The sequence below is a fragment of the Neofelis nebulosa genome, chromosome 3, assembly GCF_028018385.1.
Source record: "Neofelis nebulosa isolate mNeoNeb1 chromosome 3, mNeoNeb1.pri, whole genome shotgun sequence".
Lineage (NCBI taxonomy): Eukaryota > Metazoa > Chordata > Mammalia > Carnivora > Felidae > Neofelis > Neofelis nebulosa.
The window spans coordinates 52,728,292-52,748,070 of NC_080784.1; the positions used below are offsets into that span (position 1 = coordinate 52,728,292).

Consider the following 19,779-nt stretch of genomic DNA (forward strand, 5'->3'; position numbering starts at 1 on the left):
CTTACCAACAGCCAAAAGTTTGGGGTAACACTGCAGTTTTGGCAAAACAGCTGAATATCGATTCTCTCTGCCCTCATCCACTGAAATGCTTCTTCACCCCCCTCTCTCTAGATTCAGATGGTGGCCAAGCTGTCCTGTTCTCATGCAGCCAATGAAAGTCAGCAGAGAGAAACTTTTTTCATACTTTCTTTTCTTCCCTTTCAGAATGCATATGCAGAAAATATTTCTCCTTTTTGTTTTATTTTGTTGTTATTCATAGCTCAAGGAATTCTACTTAAGGCAAACTCATATAAAAACACCCATCTTTTTGAGTATATTTTTCCCTTTCTCTTCAAAAATGTGCTGAGTTGCCTTAGAAAAGAATGCTACTTATTATGTCTTGCTTGGTTGGAAAAATTATGCTCATGACTGATTGCTAGAAGTATGGTCCGCCCACTCTTCCAGATGGTACAAAATGTCATCTTGGACTAAGTCAAACTTTCAGACAACTGTTTACTAGAATGGTAATTCCTTTGGTTCTGTGCTACCCCAGTATATTTATCATTCCCCCCCCCCCCGCCCTTTTTTGCGCTTCAGGTTGAGTTTCTAATGTTTGCATTCAAAAGTGTCTTGACTACTACAACTCATTTAGCTATGTGTATCTTTACCACCGCTCTTTAGGACATTTCTACTTCAATGATTTCCTGATCCTCAATCATAGCATTGTTGCACATGATCTCTGAGAGCTCAAAGCAGTATTTACTGAGGCTCTGGACCAGGTGGTAGGTATGGAGGTGACAGGATCTTTCTGAAGACCAAATCTGTAGATCTCAGGGATTAGCTACAAATGAAAGGAGAGAAAAGAGTTGGAATGTTCCTTATTTCTAGAGCAAAAAAAAAAAAATGGGGAGCTGTCTATTCCTTTTGGAAAATGAAAGAATCTGTGGAAGGATACCTGTTTGTAGGAGAGAGAAGAATAGAATTTATGTTTCAGAGACCCTTGGCATGCCCCTTTCCATGCAAAGGTGCTGCATCCAAACTTCTGAAGAGGCCTCAAGCTGAAATTGGTAAACTGCCTCCAAGTTCCAGGGGAATAATAGGCCATGTAGTAGATCCCAGGTACACTGTAAGCACTCCTATAGGTATATGACTATTTCAGGAACAACTAATAGTATGAGAACCCTCTGGACCCCACCCTTGACCTTACTCCACAAACTGAGGACACTTGTTTTTTTTTAATTTTTTTTATTTTAGGGTTATGTATTTATTTGGAAAGAGAGAGAGAGAGCATGAGTGGGGTAGAGGCAGAGAGAGGGAAGACAGAGAATCCCAAGCAGGTTCCATGCTATCAGCACAGAGCCCAATGCAGGGCTCAAACTCACAAAATGTGAGATCATGACCTGAGCCAAAATCAAGAGTCAGACGCTTAAGAAACTGAGCCACCCAAGTGCCCTGAGGATACTTGGTTTTGAGGCAATACAGTGTTTAATCATGGGGTAGTAGAAGTATCACAAAATACAGTAACAAGATGGCCCAAGGTGAGAGAAGCAAACTGTACCCGGAGTCTGGCTCATGCACATAGGGCTTTCCTGACATCGCGGTCTCTGTGTCAATCCATGACAGATAATTAGACACCTTCGTGTACACTCCAGGCAGTTTCTTCCGGCCACAGCCCACTCCCCAGCTGACAATGCCTAGTTGGTACCATATGCTTTGGTGGTTGTTTTTCTGGCAAACCAGAGGACTCCCACTGTCACCCTATGAGAGAAAAGTTGTTTGGGAGTGGAAGGGACAGTAGCGAATAACTTCTATAGCCTATTGAGGTGTGGGCAACTGGCATAAGGCAAAAAGCAATTATGGTCTTTTGACAAGGGAACAGTTTACACTATCCAGCCACATGACTATGCTTCCCAGCTGCATGACTGTCAAAGTTGCAAACAATTTGATCAAAAGCAATGGTAATGAATGACAATTTTATTTACAAAAATCAGTATCCATCATCATCATTATCATCTAGTCATATGGGTTCATTTTGATGTACCAAGAACTGGTTTTCTAATCCATTTTGCCTCTAAGCACTTTTGTTGTTTTTCAGAATTCTTCTTTACTTTACATCTATTTTCAGCCAACCCATTTTGGTTTTTCTGTATTGTTCATAATAGCAAAAAGTAAAAAACAAACACAAAAGTCTATTGTGCCTCATAATAGATCATTGGTTGAAGACAGCAGGCAAGCAAACTGATATATATAAAACACATATGATATAAAATGTGGTTCAAAGCATTACATTTTAAACAATTTACAAATTTTAAAATGTCACAAAAAAGATTGCCAAATAAGCACAAGTAAGGGGAACAGACATCATTGACATGAAACTTGAAGAATACATAATCTTTCAATGCCTTCAAATCTTTGGGCCCATTTTTTAAATTTAAACTTTTATTGTTTAAATATAGTTGACATACAATGTCATATTAGTTTCAGGTGCACACCATAGTGATTCGATGATTATATGTGTTACACAATGCCGTGATAAGTGTAGTTACCCTCTGTCACCATTTAACGTTATTGCAGCACTATTCACTATATTCCCTATGCTATACTTTCCATCTCTGTGACTTATTAAATTCTACTGAAAATTATGTATCTTCATCTAAAAAATTAGAAATCTCAGGTATGGAAGAAGAACATGAAGAATAGTCATAATTATACAAATAAATAAATTTATATATAAACACACACGTATGATTGTGTATAAAAAGAATATTTCAGGAGGTGCCTGGGTGGCTGAGTCAGTTAAACATCCAACTTTGGCTCAGATCATGTTTCATGGTTCATGAGTTCAAGCCTTGTGTCAGGCTCTGTGCTGACAGCTCAGAGTGTAGCTCCTACTTTGGATTCTGTGTCTCCCTCTCTCTCTGTCCCTTCCCACTTGCACTCTCCCTCTCTCTCTCTCTTTCTCTAAAAAATAAATTAACATTGAAACATATAAAAAATAATATTTCAGGAAAGAAGGCAACACTGTAAAAATGGTTTCTCTGGAGAGTACACAGGAGAACAAGTTTAAGATGTAAACTTCCTCTTCACTGTACTTCCAATTTGTACAATTCCAAATGAGTTAAATAAACATTTCTCATTCCAGCCATACAGAGGCAACCCCTTAGTCAAATATAATTTTCCACATCCTTGAATATGCAAATATGAATACATCATTATTGTTTTACAGAAGTAGGTTTGGGTGGTACATATTGTTTCACAGCTTACAAAGATTTATTTTTGAAAATGTTAAGTGACACCCCAAATGTTGAAAAGAAGCACCATTCAACAATATGCCAAAAGTCCAAATCCAAAACAAAACAAAAAACGATATGGGTTTATTTGATTTTTTAAACCAGATTGTTATCATGAACAAATTGCTGTGCCCATCAACTTACTTTGAACCAAACTGTTCTTTACCAAATTCCTTGAAGTCATTGCTAAGTCCCATGACCTATCGCTAAAATAAAGAATTATAATCCCTTCTGTGGATATGAGGGGATCTATGTGAAAGATGTCAGGCAGAACAGCAATACAGTTAAGATTGTAAATTTCTGGAGCCAAACAGATCTTGGTTGAAACTCCAGGGAGAAAATTTAGCTGAGGGAATGTGAAAATTTTCTTCAGCATTTTAAGGCTCAGTTTTTATGCTGGTGATAATAGCTATCTTTCCTGCAATACAGCTGTATGTATGCGAGGAAATGACAGCTGTGAAGCCCTGTGCACCATGATATATGGCAACCCTGTACTCAATGGTAGCTCCTTGCATTTCTGTGGCCATTGAACCAGCCAAATCTGTGCATGACCAGGCTGGGCTGCTAGATTTGGTGTCCTGTTTCCACTGGAACCCAAAAGATGGCTTCAATCTCAGAAGATAGTGTGCCTTCATTAGAATTCTGAGTCTGACATTTAACTTGTTCCTGTGTCCTCTGCAAGGCTGTCAGCTTCCTGATCCTCAGTTTCCCCATCTGAAATAGGCCTGCCTCCTAGGGCTAGTTTGCAACCCTTTCGTGTATTTGTGGAAGTGGTTAATGTGCTACTAAGCACTGAACATGCATAAGAGATGGTGATGGAGAGGGTGCCTGGGTAGTTCAGTAGGTTAAGTGTCCAACTTCGGCTCAGGTGATGACTTTGGCTCAGGTGATGACTTCGGCTCAGGTCATGATCTCACGGTTCATGGGTTCGAGCCCCGCATCGGGCTCTGTGCTGACAGCTTGGAGCCTGGCTGGACCTTGCTTTGGATTTTGTGTCTCCCTCTTGCTACACTCCTCCCCCACTCACACTGTGTCTCTCTCTCTCTCAAAAATAAAGATTAAAAAAATTTAAAGAGATGGTGATGAAGAAAATTATATTTATAACATTTAGTATGACCATCTTCTGCTCTGCATCATTTTAAGTGCTTTTGTGCATTGACTCACTTAAGTTTCACACTAGTCCTAAAAGGTAGAAACTCTTAATATTCCATTTTGCAGATGAATAAATCTGAAAAAGCACAGGCACAGAGGGAAGTCACAAGCAATAAGTAGAGGAGCTGAGAGGGGGGAACTAGGGGACCCTCCACCCCTAATCACTATCCCACAGAGTCTCCCTTTGGTTACAGAGCATCTGTACAGGGCTGAATAGCATCCCTCCCAAATTTATGTCCATATGGAACGTCAGAATGTGAGCTTATTTGGAAATAGGGCTTTTGCAAATGTAATTAGTTAAATTAAGACGAAGTTCTACTGGATTATGGTGGGTCCTAATCCGACAACTGAAATCCTTATAAGAAAACAAGAGATACACATACAAGGGAGAAGTCCATGTGAAGATGGGGGTAGTAACTGGAATGATGCACCTGCAAGCTAAGGAATGCCCCTGATTGCCGGAAACTACCAGAAGCAAGAAGAGGCAAAGAAGTATCCTTCCCTAGAGCCTCCAGGGGGAATATGACTCTACCAATGCCTTGATTTTGGAACTCCAGCTTCCAAAACTGTGAGACAGTATATTTCTATTGTTTGAATCCACCCTGTTTGTGGTAATTTGTTATGGTAGCTTTAGGAAACTCATCCAGAAGAGGAAGAGGGGAGCCAATTATCCTGAAAATATTGGCCAGCCCTCTGTAGCGACCCTTCTCCAAGCAAGGGACAAGCTCCATTACCTGGCAGGCGTCCTTCCCACCTTGAGGGCTCCCAGCACACAGCATGTTCCTGGTGAGTATAGGCACCTTATGGGAGCATGTTTCCCATTTGACCAGCTTGATGTTGACTTTTTGCAGCTGTGAAGTCATATCTTGCATAGGAACTGACACAAAGAAGAAGCAGATGGGGAAAGGACCCTGAGCTCAAAGTGGTCCCTTTGGGTTGAGGTCAAACAGCCACCCACCATCATGTCTTTTCAGCTCAATGGCAAAGGAGCTACTGTGTGACCCAGAGAACTACCCAGATATGGAATTAGTGAGGAGAGAATTGAGAGGCATTCAGGAGACTCTCAAGCCTATCTTCTCTGAATCTAGAGCTCCTCACAGCTGGGTCTTTATTGGGTCTCAGACTGAGTGCACTCTTCTGCAGAAAGTGCCAACTCCAGGTACAGTCCTAAAAAGGTATTTCATTTAAATCCATAAGCACGTAAAGAGGACCCATTATGAAAAATTCTGTCCAGGGGTCTATGGATCATAAAGATGGATTTGAATCATGTCAGGGCCTTCAACATGGAAGAGATGATGAACCTAACACCTAGAATGTTCACACCCTGAAGATGAGGACATTTCCCTTTTTGTATATTGCTGAATTCCCAGAGCCTAGAACACTGCCTGGGTCATAGAAGAGGTTCAATGAATATGTGCTGAATAAAGCATGAAGAACTCTAAGAAGGTGGCCTTTTTTGAATTTCATGGAAAGCTTCCAAGGGTAATTCCCAATGAGGAATTCTAAAACAGCTCCAAGCTTTTGGACCATGTGGGAATCAGTGTACTGCCATCTGTGTGCCTACTTAGAAGAATGGCACTAAGATTTTTCTTCTGTTCTTTTGATTTTGGACACATTTACCAAGAATAATGACAAAAGGGCACCATTTTATGAGTTGGCAGGGCAAAGTGGTGGGAGTAGGTTACAGATTAACTCTATAAGAACAAATTTATATTCAGTTTATCCCCTTCTTCTTGGCCTGGATCTGTGGTTTTCAAATATTTGGGCCAGCAAGCACTTTTCATAGGGGAGCAGAACTGACACCATCAACCAGAACAGAGTTGCTCTGCTGACATTAGTGTGGACTTCTTGCAGCCTAGTCAATTTTGCCACCCCTTTGCCCATTAACATGTTCCTCAAAATTCTCCCAAGTCATCCTTGGATTCTGAACACTTCTCCCTGGGTTATTACTGAGGCCCTGTTTAGGGTTTGTGGTCTATAATATGGACATAAAACTTGGTATAGGAGCCCAGGAAGGCCAAGGAAAGATGATTCACATGTTGACGGAGGAGAAGGTTCATCATGGGTTCTTAAATGAGAAACTGAAGTTTCCAAATCCACCAGACAGACTTCCCAGAGCTAGAAGAGCCTCCAGAGTTTTCTTTCTCATTGCCTACATCAACAGAGTGCCACCTCCCATTGGGTTGGGCTATAGTAACTCACTGGTAATGCCCCATCCAGTCACCCAGCAGTTTCTCCATTTCTGTATGTCATTAACCTCTGACAGGCAGATGGGTACTTCCTTGACACCCAATTTAAATGGAGATTTGAGTAAGAGCAAAGCAATGTCATTATCCAAGAACCAGCTGTCAAAATAAGGGTGAATAATTGACTTGTCCACTTTCATCCTTGTCAAGTTCTTGGTATCAATGTTTCTTTCACCATGTATAATCTCCAAGCCAGATTTTATCTCAAAACAAAAGAAGGAGAAAAAAAGGTAAGTTATGGAAGGGCAAAAAAAGGTGAGGCTTAAAAGAAAATAATTCCACCAATGCAAGGCTGTGATCCTGAGAGCTGGAGGGGTGGAGGCAGCCGGAGCCATGTACTTGGGCCCTGACCAGGCAAAAGAAGACTGACTTGAGCTCCATTCTTGCACTGTTGCCAACCAGCTTTTGACTTGATGGCTTCTTGGGCAACTTCACTTGTAGATTTTATTAACAAATATCTGGAAGTCATACTATGCACAAGTAATTGAGGAACTTGATCTTTATTTGCAAGAAGGGGTAAACTAGCTATTGACAAACATCTGGGAAATTTATCAAACATATTGATGTATAGACTTAAGGTAAGACAGCGTCTCAGGAGCTTCTGTCATGCAAACAGGCCTGGGGCCCTGCCCTTGGGGACCAATCCTTTCTAGGATTCTCTGACTCTGTGGTTATTGTTAGCCTACTTTCTCCCAAGTGGCATAAAATGCTTAGGAAAGTACTTTCCAGAGTTTTGGATCAGAACAACGTGCACTTGACAAGATGCTAGGAAGTCCAAGGAACATCTGTTCTGCCATTTGAGTCTCACACAATAAAGTGTAGAATATCCTAGGAGGAAATCAGTGTCTATCCCACCTGAAAAGTGTGATATTCAACCACACAGGCATATATTTAGCCTCCTGGTATTTTGTTCTGTAACTGACAAACCTGGATGGAGGTTCCAGGAGAATAATGAGCATGTAAGGACAAGTATTCTACAACATTGGTTAAAAAAAATCTGTTGGCAATACTTACTTATTTCTGTTTATGAAGCAATGGGCTGCAGTTAAAATCCACCACTCGCTGAGGATTGATCCTCCACAAAGATGTCTCCCTTGGTAAAGAATCCTCACCTGCCATGGAAAATCTATTATGTCTGCAGATACGCCACCTGTGATTTCCAAAATTTCTGACTTCTCAGGTTTGGTACTTGTTCTTTGGCCACATGTCCCTAAAAGCAGAAAGAAGGAAGAGGGACAAGAGATCTAGGGCCCGTCAAAGTTGGTTGGTTTGGAAGAAATGTGAGTACAATGGCCCCTTCTTCTTGCCTCCCCAACACACAGTTAGCAATGGCTTAGCCAAGTTAACATCAGATGGGAGAGTCATCAAACAAAAATTATGTCTCTTATGCCTACCAAAGGCATTGCAATTATAATAATGTGCTTATGGGAAGCAATGGCTGTTTCCTTCATTGTAGCGTTGATTTTTGGAAGGGTCTCCCTCTGAGGGCTTGTGAGGAGGGAGACACAATCACAGACCTTGGGCCTGAATCTTGCTATTGCATCTCAGTAACGAAGCCCAGACAGAAACATTCGTTTATTCAAACTTAGGCCTCAGCATCCTCTGAAAAATAGGGCATTGGTGTGGTATCTTGGCATAGACCATAAAATCCTTCTCCTCAGCTCTAGACTCATATTTTCATGGCTTCTATACCTCGATGACATGGACACCAGAAATTCTACAGGCAAAGGGAAACTGATTAGCCCTTCCCTTCCTAACTGATTGCTCTCCTGCATTTCTTACTGTGATTAGTGGCACCATTTTCACGTGCTTTTAATTCTAAGGATTCCAACTGAACCTAGAAAGGAATAAAAATTTTGGCATTTCCTATGTGATAGGATTGTTTTGACATCATTTGGTGTTTTTCAAATGTCATTTGAGTAATGAGAAAAGTAAATATAAAATCTAAACTGTTGAGCACTTACTATTTGCCAGGCACCATTCTATTTTGCCTGAAACAATTTAATTTAACACGAACTCCATGAGATAACTGAAATTATTCTTGCCCCATTTTAAAGGTGAGACAATAAAGGCAAGTGTAAGGGTTAGCACATCTGGCCAAGACCCAACAGCTAATATATAACTGAGCTAAGATTTGAACCGAGGCACTCTGGCTCCAAAGTCTGTTTTCATTACTATTAGGCAAACTGCCTTCAAAGTATTAACCATGCTTATGCATGGGAGAAAAGACAGTGACATTCAAAAATTTCCCCAGACAAGTATAATATGAAAGGTTATTCACATTATGAATTTAAAACCATCTCCACACCACACATCACTACCATCCATATGTTACCATCACCAAACATCACCATAACCATACAACCCTGCCACAATACAACCCTGCCACCATACAACCCCACCACTACATATCCCCATCACATGTCCCCACATCACAGGTCACCACACCACACAACCCCACCACCACACAACCTGGCCATCACACAGCATACCATACAACCCCACCACCACATGTCCCCTGTCCCTCTCTTCATACTGCTCATTACCACTACATTTTACCACAACCAGTGCACATCACCACTGTTGCCAATCACCACCACTGCCACTGCTTATCTCTGCCTTTGGGTTCCTCTCCTCCAACTTTCCTGGCCCTTCAGCTCCCCAGAAGAGCCCTGCTCCTTCCTATCTCAGGCTTTTCTCAATGCCTCTGCCAGAAAGACAGGCTACTCTCTCATCTGTCTTGCTCCTCTTTGCCTATTTAATTCCTGTGTGTCCCTCACATTTTAACTCAGTTATAATGTCCTTTTAGAAATCTTTCTTGCCTTTCAAGATTACATAAACTACCCTCAGTATAGCTTTCTTTTCTGACACTCTCCCTTCCACACAGAACACTAACAACAGAAATAAAACATTTGTGAAACTTTCATCTAGATCTAAAGCCTAATTATCTATTCTTCTTGCTCGCAGCTTTCATGGTATGTCTATATTTCAACAAAACCTATGCTCAATTATTCAAGAATATTATTTGGCTAAAATAATGGTATGTAGTTTGATGATTGCTAAGGTGAACATCAAACAGGTTGAGACACTATTTCTAAAGCATTGATCTTCAATTCTGTATGCACCTGCAAGGGAAGCTTTCTGGAGTACATGGAGAGAAGGTTTTACCTGGAGAGCTAAGTCTGATTGGTGGACAATAACTACCAATCTGCAGTACTCTATGTAAAACAAGTCTAAAGGTGCAGCTAAGCTCAATGGAAAAGAGGTCTATGACCTATCAATAGTTTTTGCTGAAGGTCTGAGAGCGTTGGATTGGCAGTAGGATACCAAACCAGGCTAGCATTAATAGATACCTTTAAAATTTATGGCTCGGAGCCTGGAGCCTGTTTCCGATTCTGTGTCTCCCTCTCTCTCTGCCCCTCCCCCGTTCATGCTCTGTCTCTCTCTGTCCCAAAAATAAATAAAAAACATTGAAAAAAAAAATTTTAAAAGGGGCGCCTGGGTGGCGCAGTCGGTTAAGCGTCCGACTTCAGCCAGGTCACGATCTCGCGGTCTGTGAGTTCGAGCCCCGCGTCAGGCTCTGGGCTGGTGGCTCGGAGCCTGGAGCCTGTTTCCGATTCTGTGTCTCCCTCTCTCTCTGCCCCTCCCCCGTTCATGCTCTGTCTCTCTCTGTCCCAAAAATAAATAAAAAACATTGAAAAAAAATTTTAAATTTAAATGGGCAAAAAATCATCTTAAACTTGGGGGAGAAAGTGCACAAAAATGCATGGCGTGAAACTGAGAAAGAACCAATATTAAAGATTACAGAATTGAGATTGAAAATTATCTGGCTAGGGGCGCCTGGGTGGCTCAGTCGGTTAAGCGTCCGACTTCGGCTCAGGTCATGATCTCACGGTCCGTGGGTTCGAGCCCCGCGTCGGGCTCTGTGCTGACAGCTCAGAGCCTGGAGCCTGTTTCAGATTCTGTGTCTCCCTCTCTCTGACCCTCCCCCGTTCATGCTCTCTCTCTGTCTCAAAAATAAATAAACGTAAAAAAAAAAAAAAAAAAAAAAAAAAAAAAAAAAAAAGAAAATTATCTGGCTAGATCTGAATACTGGACATGAACCATCAATATCAAACTCAATGAAGAATAGATATAAAGAAAGTATTACAAACCCAAATAGAAAAAGAATAGATCCAAATCTCTAGATTGTGAAGGGAGACTTGGCTTGGAAGTTTTCATAAGAACATATCAACCATAAGATGCTGACAACATGATACAACTGCTAAGCTCTGTATCTCATAGATGATAGCATTTGGATGGTTGTTAGTCTGGGGCCACAAGGTGCAAGAATGACATTAACAAATGGAGTATATACAGAGGTGTGTGGCCAACATATTGAGAAGCCTTAGAAGGAACATAAAAAGAAAGAAGACTCAGATGGGCCTTCAGACTCTTGCAGGGTTTTCTTAAAGATGAGGCATTAGACTTGTTCAGATGCAGCATCAGTGGGTGGAAACAACAGGGTGGTTTAAAAAATCTTACAGAAGTAGAAAAATTCCTCCATATTGTTATATTCTACTTTGTTGGTAATTATGCAGATTTGAGGCTGACAAGGACCATCTGAGACCTGTGGATGTGAAATTCAGGAGAGCCCCTGGGAGCCCAATTGCATATTCTTTGTATTGGATATTTGTAAATTCTTTAATATAAAAATGAACTTTGTGGAATTTCTCTATAGTGAAACAGGCTACCTGTAGACTGTACTTGTTGTGATGAGCACTGAGTGTTGTATGGAAATGTTGAATTACTATATTTTTTGTACACCTGAAACTAATATTACATTGTATGTTAAGTAACTGGAATTTAAATAAAAACTTAAAAAAATAAAATGAGAAGATTCAATAAAATTATCTCTAGGATTCTTTCCAGTTCTAAAACACTGTACTTTTATAGTTCAAAATGGTGACAGGGAAATACTTTTACTTGAATTACATTAGGTAAAAATGTCATTTTTACTTAAATTCTTCTAAACCATACATTTTAGCCATCTTATTCTTAATTTTTCCTTAATATATTATTTCAGTTACATTTTAAATGCTTTATTGATATTGATGTCAGGCTGACATTGGTCATGCAAACTGAAATATCAGTGTAATTACATGATAAGTCTCAGGCAAATGCAGAAATTTTCCCATATTTTCATATGCTAATGGCTCAACTTTGTTGAAAATTACCTAGAATTCAGACTGACTTGGAAAATAGGAGACCTGTGGTTGTGAATTTTAGGAAAGTCCCTGGGATCCCAAGTAATTGATATTTTTTGTTGTTGATAAAGAACTAAATGAATTTTGGGGTCTGTCAGCACCACAGAGCAAAATTCCTGGTGGGGGTGTTCAGAAATATATCCTTGCAAGTCCCACCTGAATGAAATCACTTTAGATCCTAGATTTTTCCCACATGACTGGTTGATCCAGACCCAGAGATGTGACCAAACAGACTAAGATAAGAAAGTTTCATTTTAGCTTTTTACTCCAGTGTTTTCTCTCTGCCTGTACTATCAGGGTATCTCAAAAATAGTCTTTCTCCCTAAAGATTCCATTGATATGTTGTTGACTATGAGAGAAAGAGAATTACTGGAGAGACAGAACTCGTCAGCATAAAGCACTGTGTTCTTAGCATGAAAAGTTCCTGGCTCTGTCCAAGCTGGCAGACCACCTGGTGCAGAGGGATGGAGGTAGGGTTTTGGAGTCAGAAGTTCTGAGCTGGCTTCATTGTTTGCTGGCTGTGTGACTTACAGCTACTGATTTAACATCTCTAAGCTTCAATGTTCTCATCTTTAATACAAAGGTAAGTATTAACATAGCCTGCTGCTGTGTTAATGTAACATTTCATGTAACATTGATTTAGAGGGATGGCATTTGGCGTCATTCCACTCTGGGTCAAGGAGAAAGAGTTCTGAATTTTGCCCAAGATGCTTAATCAAATCTGGGGTCACCTCTTTTGCTGAATCCTCCTGTCCTTCCAAAACCCAAGGCTTAATCTTCAAACCACTTATCTTTTTTTGCACTTTAGCTAGAGTATCTTCTCCCAGCCATAACTTCAAATATCATCTTTATCCAGAATATCTCACATTTGACCCCTCAGACCTCTCCACTGAGCCCTCAACTCTTTTAACCAACTGTCCTACTCAATGTCTCATAAGAATATCTAAGAGACATCTTAAACTTGATGTGGCCCAAACTGAAATACTGACTTACCTCACCCCTGTCCAAATCTGCTTTCCCATAAGCCATCCACAGTTCAGTAAAAAGTACCTATATGCATCCATTTGCTTAGATGAGAATATCATCTAGCAGCTATCCTTGACCTCTTCTCTGTCTTCTGACATCCAATGCATCAGCCAGTCCATTCAGGACTACCAAAAGATATCCAGAAACCAATCATTTCCCTTCATGCCTGCCACTATAAACCAATCCAGGCCATCATCCCCTCATGCTCACTAACCCAAGGCCTGCCCCTGCACACTCTATCCTCTGCAGCAGACAGTGTCTCTTCCTTAAGTACCTCTCATTTCTAACTTTCCTGTATAGACTCTCTGATGACTTCCCATTGTAACCAGAATAAAATCCAAAGTCCTTACTCTGCCTTTATGAGGCTTAGCATGATCTGGGCCCCACCAACCCCTCTGAACCCATCTCTCTTCAGTGCCCCCTTCCCATTCACTTTGCCCCAGTTACACGGGTCTGTGTGCCTTCAAAACATACCGAGTTCATTCACTGCACAGGGCCTTTGCACTTACTGTTACATCTGCTTGGAAATATGTCTCCTTCTCATCAGATGGGTCTTGACCCAAATCTTATCATCTCAGGAAGGCTTTCTGTGACCACTAGAACAATCTCAACAACCACCAGAGGCCTTCCATCATATAAGCCTATTTTCATGCTTCATACCATTTAGCAGGAACTAAAATTAACTTACTTATTTACTCATTTTATATGTTTAATATGTCCTTCTCCACACTACATAGTAAAACTGCAAGAAGGAAGGAAACAAGTATGTCATTCTCTGTTATAAACTGAGCTCCTGGGGACACCTGGGTGGCTCAGGCAGTTAAGTGTCCAACTTCGGCTCAGGTCATGATCTCACTGTCTGTGAGTTCAAGCCCCATGTCAGGCTCTGTGCTGACAGCTCGGAGCCTGGAGCCTGTTTCAGATTCTGTGTCTCCCTCTCTCTTCCCCTTCCCCACTCATGCTCTCTCTCTCTCTGTCAAAAATAAACATTAAAAAAATTAAACTGAACTCCTAAAACAACTCCTGGCACATGGTAGAGGTTTAATGTTTGTCAGCCAACAACTGAACAGAACACAAGTCTCCAGAAATTCTGAGGACCCAGAGAGATGAATCCATAGTAGCTATTAATACACTGCCTTTGCTATAGTTATATCATGGTACTGTTTTGCATTAGGCAAGTTAGGCTCCACATGATGCTTTAGAATGCTTTCAAAGAGAAAGCAACCTGACTTGTGGTCTTAAAGGTGCAGGATTTGGCTAGCTGGTATCTCCAGCTTGATGGCTGGTTACCCCTCTCAAAGGGTTTTCTTACATTAACCATTCACTATGGAAAACTCTGGGACCTAATGTAGACATAAAATATGCACACGCGTGCGCGCACACACACACACACTCACCAGGCTCCTCCACATGTAACTTTAAAGTTGAAGGTGTTCTGGGAGCAATGATCTGAAAGTCTGGTCCAGGTGCCCCCTGCACCTAAGGGGCTTATTAAAAGTGCAGTTCCCTGGATCCCACCCAGAATTGTGGAACCAGCATCCTAGAACTTGACCTTTCGAACAAGTTGCCCAGGTGATTCTCTTGCCCCTACCCCCACCAAAGTGTAAGGGTCCTGGTGAGGCACAGACACAAGAACACCATGAGAAACCTACATGCTGGGGAGCTGTGTGCCCGGGGAAGCAGCAGGTTGACCAGCAGCAGAAGTACTGCTCTTCCATCCCTCCATCCTGTCATCAGCACTGGTCTTTACTCAAGCCAATGGAAAGCCTTCAAGTGATACTGTGCCAATTCAGTTCAGAGGGATTGAGTCTGGGCTTTGCTCTGTGTGCCTGCTATCTGACAGCCCAACCTGACCATTGAGGTCACAATTGAGCACCAGGTAGAACAGTCATGGTCCAGACAAGGCAACCAAGTGGCATCATGCATCCAGGACCTGATGATTTCTGTGAGTCACTTCTCTGGGATGTGGAGGTCAGTGTGGAACTGGGGGCCAGAGGCAGGATAGTGGGAGAACTTCACACCAGTTGGGCTCCTGCAAGTTGAGGCATCTCAGATTCTCTCAGATCCACTAATGCATCAGGACAGGAGAGCTAAAGGCACTCCCCAGGAGAAAGGATTCAAGGCTTCTGGTCCAAACAGCCCAGATGATACAGCAGAGCAACGATAACTAAAGGACTCCTAAAGAAGAGAGCTCACATTACCAGTGGGACCTTAGGGGAGCTACTGAACTTTGAGCCTCAGATTACTCCTCTGAAAAATGGAGATAATAATGCATTGTTATATTGTTGGGAGGATTAATGAGATAATGTGTGTATCCTGGCACTGGGCTTGGCAAACACCAAGCCCATGGTTTTAATTCTCTACTAATTTCATCTCTACTAATGTCATCTCTACTAATTGCATCTCTACTGGCTTCCAGCAAAGGGAGGAACATTAACCAGCAGAGTCTATAAGCAAGACATGCATAAAGTACAGATCCATGCATAGATCAGCTGCAGGGTGGTTTTTGTTGATGCAGTCTATTCATTTGTTCAGTAGGTTAGCTAGCACTTTATGGGACACGTTCCACATGCCAGGTTTAGAGGATGATGCAAAAATGCACATTATTTGTTCTGTCTCGTAGAAGCACATGCCCAACTGGGAGAGACCTGTGACCAAAGACAACAACACAGTGGAGTTAAGTGTATCACCGTGAGCTATGGAGGGGCACCCAACCCAGTCTGGGAGGAGCATGTGTATGTGGTGGGCGGGAGAAAGAGGTTATTAGGGAAGATTCTCTAGACGAAATAGGCTCTGTCTGGGCCAAGTCAATCTACAAAGAGAAACGATTTTAGAGAAGGGCAGAGAGGCATTTGTTATGGATAGAATGGTGTCCTTCAAAAATTCTTCTTTTGAAGTCCTAAACCTTAGTACCTCAGATTGTGCCTTTATTTGGAAATAGGGTCTTGCAGATACACTTAGTTAAGATGATGTCTTCCTGGAGCAGGGTTGGCCCCTAATGCAATATGACTGGTGTCCTTATGAAAAGGAAAAATTTGGATACAGAGAGAGAGAGAGAGAGAGAGAGAGAGAGAGAGAGAGGAAGGGAGGGAGGGAGGGAGAATGCCACATGAAGATTGGATTTAGACTGCCACAATTCAAGGAACTACTGCCTCCAAGGGAGTATGGCCTCCTGATACCCTGATTTTGGACTTCTGGCCTCTAGAGCTCCAGAACAATTTCTGTTGTTCTAAACCACCCAGTTTGTGGTACTTTTTTATGGCAGTCCTAGGAAAGTAATGATGGCATTCTACATGGGCAGAAAACATTTGCAAACATATGAAGGTGTGTGGGACCTATAGGAACTTTTAAGTCAAAACATATATAATTGCTGTTTTTCTAGCTCCAAAATATTGGCAATTTCAAAAGGTCCAAACTAAAATATTGAGTTGGAATAATGTACAAGTTTAAGCAGGAGACAGAGGTTAATTTATTGAACAAAGCTCAAATCTGAATCAACAGCCACTGAATAATTCTCATGAGTGATCACCATGGATGTGACAGGTATGTGGGGGACAGCATTATTCCTAAAGACCTGCAAGGCAGCGATAGAGATAAACATTTTCCAAAATTCTATACATAATGGATTTTCATTTCAGGGGAAGTGACTATGGGGACTGTTCTTTTCCTAGCTGTTTTGAGGCTTTAAAATTTATCTTTAAAACTCTTGGAAATATCCTGTCAGAATAAGCAAAAGGCAGATGAAATATTAAGAAGTTAGTTCATGTTATTGTGTATAGACTTTTCACACAACAAGCATTTCCGATACTTCTCATAGCTGTAAGCAAAGCATCAGAATTCACCCACTTAGCTCATATTTTTCTATGCCAAGAAGGGGGCTGAAATGGGGAAGCTTCCTCATTGCTGTGCTTTGGAAAACAGCGTGAAGTTGAGTTTCACTAAGGCTGTAAATGCATACTTTGGGGGCACTGGAAAGCATGTGTTCATATGAGGTGCAAGAGAGCAGAGATAAAGAATTTCCAGTGTCACTCACAATCCTGCCTAGCTTAACCACAATGCTTCCATGGCTGGCCCCAGAGTCCAGAATGGGAAACACAGCATATGCATTATCTTCATTCGGACCCTAAAGAACCCCCAAATCTCCCAGCACATCAATGAATGAATTCACACTTTTATCAAAACACCTTTGTATGAAGACATGCGTCCACACTAAAATCTCACAATGTTTATAGTGACTTTATTCATAATTGCTAAAAACTGGTAACAACCTACATGGTCCATCATTGGGTGAATGGATAAACAGTGGTACATCCAGACAAAAGCACTACTCATCAACCATGGCGGAACAAATATAGATACATGCAGCAACACGAATCTCAAATACATTATGCTAAGTGGAAAAGCAACTGCATTCGGTATGATGCCATTTAGATGGCATTCTAAAAAGACAAACAACAGGCACAAAGAATACATCAGTTGTTGCCAGGAGCTGAGGTTTGGGGAAGAGGATGGGTTCCCAGGAGCACGGGGAACATTTGGGGGGCGGGTAGGAAGTTTCTATGTCTGCATTGTGGTAATGATTACACAGACATTTGTATTTGTCAGGATTCTTAATTTAAAAATTTTTTTAGTGTTTATTTATTTTGAGAGAGAGACAGGGTGAAAGTAGGGTAGGGACAGAGAGAGAGGGAGACACTGAATCTGAAGCAGGCTCCAAGCTCTGAGCTGTCAGCATGTCAGATCATGACCTGAGCCGAAGTCTGATGTTTAACTGACTGAGCCACCCAGGCACCCAGGATTCTTCATTTTTTTTAAGTTTTATTTCTTTATTTTGTGAGAGAAAGAGAGAGAGAGAGTCTGGGAAGGGCAGAGAGGGAGAGAATCTCAAGCAGGTTCTGTGCTGTCAGTGCAGAGCCCGATGTTGGGCTCGAACTCATGAACCACGAGATCTTGACCTGAGCTGAAATCAAGAGTCGCACACTCAGCCTACTGAGCCACCTAGGTGCCCCTGTATTTGTCAGGATTCTTAATACCATACACCTTAAAAAAGTGAAATTACTAAATAAATATAAATTATACTTTTAAATCAGACTTTTAAAAATGACTTTATACTTTGTACACTTCGAAAAGCCACTGATGTGAACCACAAAAGACTTGCCCAGTTTGTTGAAAGCGTTTCTGCTGTGATCTCAAGGGCCAGCCCTGTGGGGGGAAATGATTTTTGTTAATACTGTATTAGTCTGTTCAGGCTGCCATAACAAAATGCCACAGACTGGGTGGCTTATGCAACAGAAATCTATTTTCTCACAGTTTTAGAGGCTAGAAGTCTGAGATCAAGGTGCCAGATTATTCTGTTCCTGGTGAGGGCCCTCTTCCTGGCTTGCACATGGCCAACTTCTCACAGTGTCCTCAGCTGGCATTCCTCAGTGACTGTTTATGGAGAGAGGGAGAGATTCAGAGAGAGAAAAGGGAGAGAGCAGGAGCACATATTCCAGTGTCTCTTCTCATAAAAACACTAATACTGGGGCACCTGGGGTGCTCAGTTGGTTGAGCATTGACTTTGGCTGTCATGATCTCATGGTTCATGAGCTCGAGACCTGCATCAGGCTCACTGCTGTCAGTGCAGAGCCTGCTTCATATCCTCTGCTCTCCTCCTCTCTCATACTCTCTCAAAAGCAAACATTTTAAAAAACACTAATCGTACCACATCAAGGCTCCACTCTTATTACCTCATTTAACCTTAATCAGTTCTTTACTATTACTTGTAATTACTAGCCTTACTTAGTGGGACCCATCATCAAATAACAGCCACACTGGAGGCCAGGGTTCCAGCATATAAATTCTGAGCCCATAACACAGAGCAGACAGGACTCCAGTGCCCCCAAGGCCACAGTACCCATTGGGGTTCTTGCTCAGGTACTGCTGGTGGTAATCCTCCCAGTAGTTTGTACCTCCTGGATATCAGTAGTGATCAGCCATAGCCATGCTCTGAAAGAACCTGTAGAGAGAAAGACACCATGAGGACCGGATGCCAGGCAGAGAGGGTCCCAAGGAGGGATGGGAGGCTGGGCTGTGAGGGAGGCAGGCACATGTGGCTTGGGGTGTGCAGTGGGTCCTTGCAAGCCTGTAACCTGTGGCTTCCCAGCTGGGTTATTCTGGGCACGCTCTCACTGGCCTGTGCCTCAGGTGACTGGGGTTTGAAATCTGGTTTCCTGACTCTAATTTGTGCACTCTACCCATCCCACCACTGCTGCCCCTGGTACATGCTAGGAGCCCTGGTTTGGAACCTGTGGGTCTATGTGAAAGGGACCCCAGTGCTTCTCAGAGTAAACAGCAGGGACATGGGGCTCTCTGGCTGCCTTGGGAAGAATGGGCATCCCTGAGGGCGGTAAAGCAGGGCTGCGGTTGGAGGGGATGAAAGGGCAGGGGCAGGATGAGGCGGGGAGGGCTACAGCCCAACTCAGTGCTGTCCCCTCTGCTGCCAGTTCTGAACAGGCCCCCTGCCCACTCACAACTGGAAGGAGGAACACTGACTCGCTGTGGTTCTAGGGAGCATGGACTCTGTCAGGATGCCTTGGAGAGCACAGGCTTATGTGGGTCTCCAGACCCAGGAACCTGGGAGTGAGGTCAGGGGAGGACATGGCCTGAGGGCCTGTGTCGGCTCGTCACCATCCTCTGTGACCTACTTTAAGGCCTGGTGGCATCTGCTGCCAGGGGAAGAAACAGACACATAAACACAAGTGGGGGAGGAGAGCAGAGCTATTTGGGGCAGGAGACAGATTAAGAAATAGACATTGTTCCCCATGGATCTTAGCCTGTTTCCTTTCCCTTTTGGATTTC

General features: G+C 42.3%; 2 protein-coding genes across 5 annotated transcripts in view; both read right to left on the bottom strand.

Moving 5' to 3' along the window:
* Window positions 1-1,410: 1,410 nt before the first annotated feature.
* On the bottom strand, window positions 1,411-15,365 carry LOC131506813 (serine protease 52-like). The gene is made up of 5 exons (XM_058720819.1): window positions 14,592-15,365; window positions 7,682-7,877; window positions 6,624-6,877; window positions 5,156-5,298; window positions 1,411-1,737 (listed from the first exon to the last, which is right to left on the bottom strand). The coding sequence occupies exons 1-5, from the start codon at window positions 14,671-14,673 to the stop codon at window positions 1,465-1,467; spliced, it is 948 nt and encodes a 315-aa protein (XP_058576802.1). The 5' UTR covers window positions 14,674-15,365; the 3' UTR covers window positions 1,411-1,464.
* A 1,976-nt stretch (window positions 15,366-17,341) lies between these two features.
* PRSS51 (serine protease 51) overlaps window positions 17,342-19,779 on the bottom strand; it is a 60,007-nt gene continuing 57,569 nt past the window's right edge. Inside the window, exons 5-7 of one of the 4 annotated variants that reach the window (XR_009259155.1) lie at window positions 18,891-18,937; window positions 18,248-18,369; window positions 17,342-18,141 (exon numbers count right to left, since the gene is read on the bottom strand). The gene's annotated coding sequence lies outside the window, so the exon portion shown is untranslated. Of the gene's footprint in view, window positions 18,142-18,247; window positions 18,370-18,835; window positions 18,938-19,779 lie in introns of all 4 variants that reach the window. The other 3 variants (XR_009259154.1, XR_009259152.1, XR_009259151.1) reach the window with 3 other exon arrangements.

What these genes read in the sequence shown, in the direction of transcription:
- LOC131506813 (XM_058720819.1), bottom strand. Translation starts at nt 14,673, where the DNA reads ATGACAGGATGGAGGGATGGAAGAGCAGTACTTCTGCTGCTGGTCAAC. An exon ending in GGCACACAGCTCCCCAGCAT is followed by an intron (nt 7,878 to 14,591) that starts GTAGGTTTCTCA and finishes TTCTGCTTTTAG; the next exon opens with GGACATGTGGCCAAAGAACA. An exon ending in GACTGGATGGGGCATTACCA is followed by an intron (nt 5,299 to 6,623) that starts GTGAGTTACTAT and finishes TCTTTGTGTCAG; the next exon opens with TTCCTATGCAAGATATGACT.